Source organism: Orycteropus afer, unplaced genomic scaffold (assembly GCF_000298275.1).
Source record: "Orycteropus afer afer isolate SDZICR_OR568_19922 unplaced genomic scaffold, OryAfe1.0 scaffold00014, whole genome shotgun sequence".
NCBI lineage: Eukaryota > Metazoa > Chordata > Mammalia > Tubulidentata > Orycteropodidae > Orycteropus > Orycteropus afer.
The window spans coordinates 2020400-2029551 of NW_006921601.1; the positions used below are offsets into that span (position 1 = coordinate 2020400).

Below are 9152 nucleotides of genomic sequence, written 5' to 3' on the forward strand. Positions count from 1 at the left end.
AAGGAAGGTTGGGCAATCTACTTCCATAGTGATACTGCCTTGGAAACCCAAGGAGGGGTCGCTATGAGTTGGGGCCGACTCGAGGGCACATAACAACAACACAACAGACATAAGGAAGCAAAGTGTGCTCAGAGAGCTTATGTTGTCTCCCGTAGCTGGCACACAGTGAATCTGGCAGGGAAGGAGATAAACCTGGAAAGATAGCCAAGGGCCAAATCATGAGACCTCATGTTATCTGGCTTGGAACAACCAGGCTTCTTGTGGTGTTATTTACTGAAAGAGTAAACCATGGAGGAAGGGTTGGTTTATGAGGAAGACACTAAACTCAGTTTTGGAGATGCTAAGTTTGGGGTCCTGTGGAACATCTAAAGGATCCCTGGGTGGTGAAAACTACTTGCACTCAACTAGTTAACCTAAAAGTTGATGATTGGAACTTTTCTTTCTGGTGCTGCAGAAGAAAGGCCTGGTAATCTGCTTCTATAAAAATCACAGTCAAGGAAACTTGTGGAGCAGTTTCAGTCTGTAACACGTTGGGTTGCCGTGATGGTCATGGGTTTGGTTTGGCTTTTTTTTGGAACATCTTAGTTGGAGATGTCTGCTAGGAAATTGGAAAGAGATGTCTGGAGCTCAGGAGAGACATCCAGACTGGTGTCGATAACAAAGAGTCCTCAAAGCCATGGCAATGATTAAGATCACCCAATGGGGGTGTCAAGGGGCTAGGACAGATCCCTGAGAAATATTCGGGGACTGACAGAGGATGGGAAGTCTGAGAAGAACAGGGAAAGAGACAAGAGGGAAAACAAAGTTCATAGAGACACCTCAAACACACAGCACTCTTGTACAAGTGCCCCTTCCTCTGAGAGCTGGGCTAACGCTGTGGCTTGGTGAGCAGAGCAAGTTGGACTTCATCCTCTACACGTCCCTTGGCCAGGTGCCATTGTGCTGGAAACAGCCTGCCCAGTCACGTGAGCAGAACCTGAATATAGTGGCATGAAACCAAAGAAAGAGATTGTCAAGAAGGAAAGAGTGGCCAACAGCATGAGGTGTAGCAAAGACATCAAGAACTAAGATTAGGAATGAAGAATAGCCTCTGAATGTGTGGTACCTGCCCTGCCTACAGGCACATACTCCCTTGACCTGACCATCTATGGGAAAGGAGAGGAAAGCACAGATGGAGGAAATCTGGTACTTATTTGGCATGGGCTGCATGCCAGGACCACTTGGGGAAAGGCCTCTAGTGTAGATTCCAGCCCTTCCTGGCTCGACCTTGACTTTGGACCAGCAGTACCTTGATCAGGAAGACGCTGTCATGACCACGGCGAAATGCAGCATCCACGGGGCCAGTGAAATTCTTCCATTGCTCTGAGATAGACTCTCGGGCCCATCTGGAACTCTTCCACACAAACTCCCCTGAAAAACCCACATTCACTCAGGAACACAGAACAAATCTTTGGCCTACAGAGAAGCTGTGAATGATATCCTTAGATAATTCCTATGACTGCACACAGATGGAGAACCCCTCTGGGAAGGGGACCAATCCAAGGCCTCCAAATACCCCAGTGCAGCCCCTCCTACCTTTAAAAAATATCATGGCCCCACTGTCATCCAGGGTGGCAGCATCAAAGCCCCAGCCATCTGAGCATCGTTCTGAGGGTGGGGGCAGAGTATGGCAAAGTAAAAGACAAGTTAGATGATAAAAGGCAGAGACCCAGCCAGAAAGATAGACAGACTCAGGGAGTTTGGGCCTCACCAAGGACGTCTGGGTCTGGTTTGGTTCCATTCCCACCTTCAGCTTCATTCCCTGGGGCACTAGTCCTAGAAAGAAAGCAGACAGACGTCTGGGTCCACTAGGACCAACCACTCTCCCTTAGCTCTTGACTCCAAACCTAAAATAGATCAGTTGCCATCAAGTAGATTCCAACTCATGGCAACCCCCTATGTGTCGGAAAAAAGAACTGGGTTTGCTAGGGTCTTCAGTGACTGATTTTTCAGAAGTAGATCATCAGGCTTTCTTCCCAGGTTCCTCGAAGTGGACTTGAACCTCCAACTTTTCAGTTAGTAGCCAAATGCATTAACCATTTGCACCATCCAGGGACTCCTACCCTCAATTTACCCCAGACTTAAAACACTGACCTATCCCACCTTAGTCCAGTCCCCAGTCCTCCAGCCCTAGTCCCAGCTTTACTCACGAAGGAAGAGGGTGGGCGATGGCCAAAGACCAGCACAGGCCCAAAAACCCCAGCACAAGTGCTCCTGGTGCCCAAGCCATGCTGAGCTGGAGAGGCCACAAGACAGCTCTAGACTCCCGGTTGAATTCCCTATATAGTGACGGCAGCAGCACCCCCACCCCATACCCAACCCTAGTGGGAATAAGCTCCTCCCAGGACTATGCCAATATTGGCTGATTACATCATTGCAAATAAGGTCAGAGTCTGGACAGAAGTCTGAGTCCAGGAATCCCTCTTCCCGGCATTGGCCCCTCATCCCCCTTCTGTAATTTTCGGGCAGGAGCCCATAATGTTGATACCCAGCTGCAATTCCTATCATGCGTTGGGGTTCCCATAAAGACTGGGAAGGGGGTAAATTGAAGACTACCATTCTATGGTTTTATTTACCTTTACACTGTAGGAAAGGAGAAGAGGAAGGAACTAGCATTTTTTAAAAAAAGAAAAAAACATTTTATTTCTACTGTTAATCTTTTATATAGATATAATTGTGGGAAAACTATATATAATAAAACATTTGCCATATGGGTAGGTGAATGGGAATATACCCATGACCATATATAGGTTTAGAAGAATATATTCCTACATACATATTTGTATGTGCTATAAATATGTTCATATATATTATAGAGCCAACAGGTGAAAAAGTTAAGATAACTTCTTGGCCACAACCAAGCACTTTGAGGGAGTGAGTCACTAGGCCTACAGGCTCGGGACCATGGTCACCGGGGACATCAAGCTCAATTGGCATAACATAGTCCCCAAAAACATTGTTCTACATCCTCCTTTGGTAAGTAGCAACTAGGGTCTTAAAAGCTAGTAAGGAGCCACTGAAGATGCAATTATTGGTCTCTCCTTGTTCAGAGCAAAGAAGAGTAAAGAAAATCAAAGACCCATGGAAACAATTAGTCCACAGGACTAGTGGGCCAGGAGAATCTCAGCCTACACAACTCTGAGACCAGAAGAAATAGATGGTACCTGGCTATAAATGTCACTTAGAAAGGGATCAAAATAGGAGATCCTGGATAGAATGGGAGAAAAATGGGGAGAAAAAATTCAAAGAACATAAAAAAGACCAGGATTACTGGTCGGATAGAGACTGTTGAAACCTGGGAGACTATGTTTGGCCTGGAATTGAACTCACTCCCATGGCTTAAGTCTCAGCCAAACAATAGACAGGCATACAAGCTGAACAATTACACTAGGGAGGTAGGTGCACTGCTTAGAACAATTAACCATGGGAGATCAAAAGGGCAACATTTTACACAGAGAGCTAGCTCAGAGGGCAGGAATGCAAAGGAAAGAAGGACACATGGAGGAAGTGGGAAGAGAGCTGTCATACTGCGGGGATTGTAATCAGTGTCACAAAACAAAATGTGTATGAGCTATTGAATGGAAAATATCCCTGTAAAATTTCACCCCAATCACAATAAAACTCTAACAACTCACTGCCATCGAATCAGATCTGACTCAAGTGACTCCTTCTTAGGTTTCCGAGGTGATATCACTACGGAAGTAGATTGCCCAATCTTTCTTCTGAGGAGTGGTTGGTGGGTTTGAACTGATGGCCTTCTGGTTAGCAGTCAAATGCCTTAGGCACTATGCCACCAGAGCTCCTAATCACAATAAGTGGTTAAAAAAAAATCGCCATGTCAACATTTTTTACGGGTCCAATTCAGAGACATTACATCCACCATGTTGTGCAATCACCACACTCTTTCCAAAGTTTTTCATCATCCTTAACAGAAACTCAGAGCCCTTTAAACAATAACTCCCCCTTTCCCCTTCCCACACACCCCTAGGAACCTCTAATAAACTGGGGTTTCCACACGTTTGTTTATTCTAGGTATTTCATATAAGTGGGATCATAAAATATTTGTCCTTTTGTGTCTGATATTTCACTCAGCATGTTGGAATACTCTTTGGAAGTGAGAATGGCCAGGCTTTGTTTCAGCTACTTTGGTCATGTTGTCAGAAGAGATCATTCCCTGGAGAAGGATACCATGCTTGGTAAAGTGGAGGGTCAACAAAAAAGGGGAAGGCCCTCAACGAGATGCATTGACATGGTGGCTGCAACGATGGGCTCAGGTACAGCAAGAATTGTGAGGCTGGCACAGGACCAGGCAGTATTTATTCTGTTGTACACAGGGTTGCTATGAGTTGCAGCCGACTCAACAGCACCTAACAACAACAACATGCTTTCAAGGTTCATCCATGCTGTGTGGTGTTTTGCAGATTCTACATTATTCTTTAGCAATGCATAATATTCCATTGTATGTATGTACCATCTTTTGTTTATCCATTAATCTGTTGTTGATGGACACTTGGGTTGTTTCCAGCTTTTAGCTATTGTGGATAGTGCTATAATGAAAATAAATGTACAAGCATCTTTTTGTGTCCTTGTTTTCAAGTCTTTTGGGTACATAGGGAGCTCTGGTGACCTAGTGCCTAAGGCATTTGACTGCTAAGCACCAGCCACTCCTTGGAAGGAAGATTGGGCAATCCACTTCTGTAGAGATACCGCCTCGAAAACCCAAGGAGGGGTCACTATGAGTTGAATCAACTAGACGGCAATGAGTTTTTTGAGTTTGGGTATATATGTAGGAGTGAAATTGCTGAATCATATGGTAATTCTATGTTTAACTTTTTGAGACACCGTGAGATGTTTTCCACAGTGGTCACATCATTTGACAATCTCAGCAGAATGGATGAAGGTCTCGATTTCTCCACATCTCCACCAACACTCGTTGTTTTCTGATCATAGCCATCGTAGTGGGGGTGAAGTGGGACCTCACTGTGGTTTCTGTCTGCATTTCCCTGATGACTGATGGGAACCCTGGGCAAGGCAAAGGGGTTACATGCTGGGCAGCTCCTAGGAAGGCTGGAGGTTCAAGTCCGCCCAGAGAAGCCTCACAAGAAAGGCCTGCTGATCTCCTTCCCAAAAACCCGTCCTTGGAAGCCCTATGGAGCACAGTTCTACTTTGACATACGCCACCAGTCTGAATTTCTCAAAGGTAACTGGTTTGGTTAGGTCTGGAATGACTAATGGTCTTAAGCATCGTTTCATGTGCTTATTGGCCACCTGGGTATCTTTTTTGCTGAAATTTCTACTAAAATCCTTTGGCAACTATTGGATTGAGTGGTCTTTTTGTTGGAACTAACATTTTTGTGTACAAAGTACCAAGCCCTGCTGTAGAAAAGTTACAGCTAGAGACACCGATACTTACATACACTTAGTAACAACATACTACTGAGAAATACTCTGAGAACAGCTTTTTCCAAGCTCCGGCCAGGGTCTTTCTGGGACATCCCAACGTCTCTTTAGCTTTGCCCTTGGGCTAGTGATTTTGGGTCAACAATATCTCACCATTGCCAAATGGCTGAGCTCCACCTACACCCTCACCCCCACTGGGGGAAATGCTTTGCATAAATCTGGGAGGGAAGGTCTGACAGTAATAGGCCTGGAAGAGGAGGTGTTCCTCTTCCAGAGGGCACCACTAATAATTAGTCTTTGTTGGTAGTTTCCACCTTAGAGGAAAAGTGCTTTATTTACCCATTACAGAATAAATAGAAATGTTACTGAGGTTTCACAATATTTGCAGCTAATTCCTGCTTAAATGCTATCTTCTCGAAGAAGCCTTTGTTGACCACCTTATCTAGTCATTTTAGGCCCTTTCTTGTTTCTTTTATATCACTCATTAAAATTTGAAATTATTTTATCTACTTATTTGGTTTTGCCCGTCTTGTTAATCATTATTTTCCCGCCACCTAAAATAGTGTCTGGCATATATCAGATGCTTAATAAGTATTTGTTGAATGAAAAAGAAAATGAAATTCAAATACTAACTAGTGTTGTTAATGTTGCAGTCAAATTTGTGACCATTTTCCTCCTCCTGGGGTGAAGGTAATATTAGGAATTGGGGCACTTTGTGATGGAGCCATCACAGGTCCCTTTATCATTGTCCTCCATCTTATAGTCCTAACCTCTCTCCAGTGTCTCAGGCCCACATCTTTCTCCTCTACAAGCCCTAGGATCTTACCTGCCATCCTCCAGGCGAGGTGTAGGCCTCAGTACTCCCTGTGTGCCACTCCCAAAGCCTGCCCCACTTCCATCTGGGATTTGGCTGCTGGGTCAGAAGACAAATATGGGCAGAGTCAGCTATGGGCTGGGCTGAGGTTCCAGGACCTCTGTTCCCTAGACCAGTCTGAAAGCGCTCCGACATCTCCCTATATAACCTTAGTAAAAGTCTCCAATCCCTTTTGTACTCTGTAAAGGTTCCTCCCAACAGGAAAACAAAGATTTCAGGGACCTCTGGAACAACACCATGTCACCAGGCCTCTGCCATCAGGCTCCTGATTATCAATGAAAACGTGACGTGAGGATCATTCCCTCCTCATGGGTCAGTGGGAAAAGCCAAACTCTCCGAGCCCTTGGCAGCATGGGCAATGCCACAGCTGCTACAGCAGATGCCTGGCACCCACCTTCTCGCACTGCAGGGCCTCTCTGGCTGACCTGCTCCCTCTCAGCTGCTGGGCACTGGTAGTTGCTGCTCCCAGACTCTTCTCTCCTCCCTCTTCTTTCCTGTCCAGCCTCCGAAACCTTAAATAACCTTTCCTTCAGCCAGGATGGCATCCTTTCTGGGACTCTCCCTCCCGCGCACCCAAAGACTCCCCAGCCGCAGTCCCCTCAGCACTGTGTCTCCAGCTGCCAAAGCCATGATTACAGATTTTGCTGAGGCACTAGTGTCACCTGAGCCTTCCTGGGGAGACGGAAGCTTTGTGCCAAGTCACAACACTTCCCAGAAAACCCATAGCAAGGGTCTTGAAGTCCTCCTAGCAGGGCTCTACACTGACCAACTGGTCCAGGGGGCCAGCCTCCCCTCTGGCCCAGTGGGACCCTTTGGAAGAAATAGCACATATACTGGGTGATGATTTTTCAGTTTAGATTCTGCTTTCCAAAAGCTCTGGTCCCCTTCATAGCATCCCTGGGCGTATCATTTCTGGAAGAGTGCTTTATGGTTTCACTATTGTTTCCTAACTCACTTCTCCACCCGAGTGGCTTAGATACCATTGTCAGAATCTCCTTTCTCCCCAGGGACTAGGCTAGCAGGGTCTTCTGCATTGCAGGTGCCCCTGAGTTGAAGCTCAAGTTCTCAGCAGTTGCCGAGAGGCAGAGGACTGTGTCCATTTGGGAATCCAGGCTTTGGGTATGTTGGTCATTGTGGTGCTGGTCACAGGGAACAAAGCAACTCTTTTCAGGTTAGGAGTAGCCTTGCTTCTCTTCCCTTCCCTTCATTTGAAGAGGCCACCTTGTCCTGAATCCAACCTTCTTTCAGACCTGGGCTGAAGGCAGAGTGCATGTCCACACTTGGACCTGAGCGCCCCCTGGAGGTCACAGGAATCAGTGCACTCCAACCAGTCAACCTGAGGCCACAACTCGTTTTTCTGAAACTATCCATCAAAGCCTCCCTCCCTCACCCTTCTCAGCCCAGGCTGCCGAGCCTCAGTAGCCCATCCCCTTGGACGCTCCTTCCCCTCCTCTGCAAACCTCTGCTGCTCAGAGTGTTTGGGCTCCTCAATCTCTTGCTTGATTTCCCAGGAAATTCAAGCCCAGGGAAGTTTAACTAGTTTCTTTTTACACAGTCTGGCATTTCTCAACCCTCCTAATCAGTAGCTTTCTGACTTCTTCCAGGTAAGGTCTCAGTGTGGCCCTGTGTATGTCTTCACAGAAAGAGCTTCTTCCTGCATTGCCAGGGGCCAGGTTTAGGCTGGACACTGGCCCATTCTCTCTCCGAATGGCTATGCTCAGCCTGTCCTGTCACTGATCTGAGCTCTGACCTCAGCCATTTTCTCTGGGCCTACTGAGGGTGATTGTCTGTGCTTGGCCAGTTGCCTGTGGTTGTGTGCTGTATGGAGTGGAGGCAGGGCTTCCCCTTTCCCCAGGCTTAGGGACCAAGCCCCAAGCAGCCAAAAAGAGCACTGCTGTCGCAATTGATTTCTGCAGCATGCACATTCTCTCTTGTTCTGTCTAAAATGAGGCTTCCTGCATAGCCCATCTCTGCTTCTCTATGAATAATTACAGTAATTATTAGCCCTATCTGTTGGGCACATGTATGTGTCAGGCACTGATCTAAGCACTTGACAAGTATGATTTCATTAAATACGTAACAACTTATGTCAGAGGACCCCTGTTGTTGTTGTTGTTGTTATGTGCCGTCGAGTCGGCCCCGACTCATAGCGACCCCTCCTTGGGTTTCCGAGGCAGTATCACTACGGAAGTAGGATTGCCCAACCTTCCTTCCGAGGAGTGGCTGGTGGGTTTGAACCGCCAGCCTTCTGGTTAGCAGTCAAGTGCTTTAGCCACTATGCTACCAGAGCTCCTCAGAGGACCCCTAGGCCCCCTGAAATGGTGTGTGTGTGTGTGTGTGTAGGACTGAGCAACAATTCATTGCTATACATGAAGTCCCTGTCAGTCGCAACTGATTCAATAGTACCTAACAACTACACACACACACACACACACCAGTACCACCACCAGTTGCCATCCAGTTGATTCCAACTCCTGGTGACCCCATGTGTCAGAACACAACTATGGGTTCCACAGGGTTTTCAGTGGCTGATTTTTCAGTAGAGTGTCAGGCCCCTCTTCTGAGGTGCCTCTGGACGGACTTGAACCTTCAGTTTTAGCCAGCAGCCAAGTGCATTCGCCATTTGCACCATTCAGGGATGCCATATATATGATTTAAAAAAAAAAAAAAAAATTGCTGTCTAGTTCATTCTCACTCATAGTGACCTATAGGTACTATTAGACTGATTTTACAAATGAGGAATCTGGAATTAGCCATTTTACCCAACTCACACTGTTGGCGAGCGGTAGTCTCATGATATAAATGCTGGCTGCCTGAGTCCTCAAGCTGTGCTCCCAAC

At 46.6% G+C, this 9152-nt stretch overlaps 1 protein-coding gene across 1 annotated transcript in view; it reads right to left on the minus strand.

The window, feature by feature from the left end:
* HPX (hemopexin) overlaps positions 1 to 2269 on the minus strand; it is a 9723-nt gene extending 7454 nt beyond the window's left edge. The window contains exons 1-4 of the mRNA XM_007956436.1: positions 2190 to 2269; positions 1751 to 1815; positions 1576 to 1647; positions 1289 to 1410 (exon numbers count right to left, since the gene is read on the minus strand). Of these exons, the coding sequence (XP_007954627.1) occupies positions 1289 to 1410; positions 1576 to 1647; positions 1751 to 1815; positions 2190 to 2269 (339 nt within the window). The remainder of the gene's footprint in view (positions 1 to 1288; positions 1411 to 1575; positions 1648 to 1750; positions 1816 to 2189) is intronic.
* Between the last annotated feature and the right edge of the window lie 6883 nt (positions 2270 to 9152).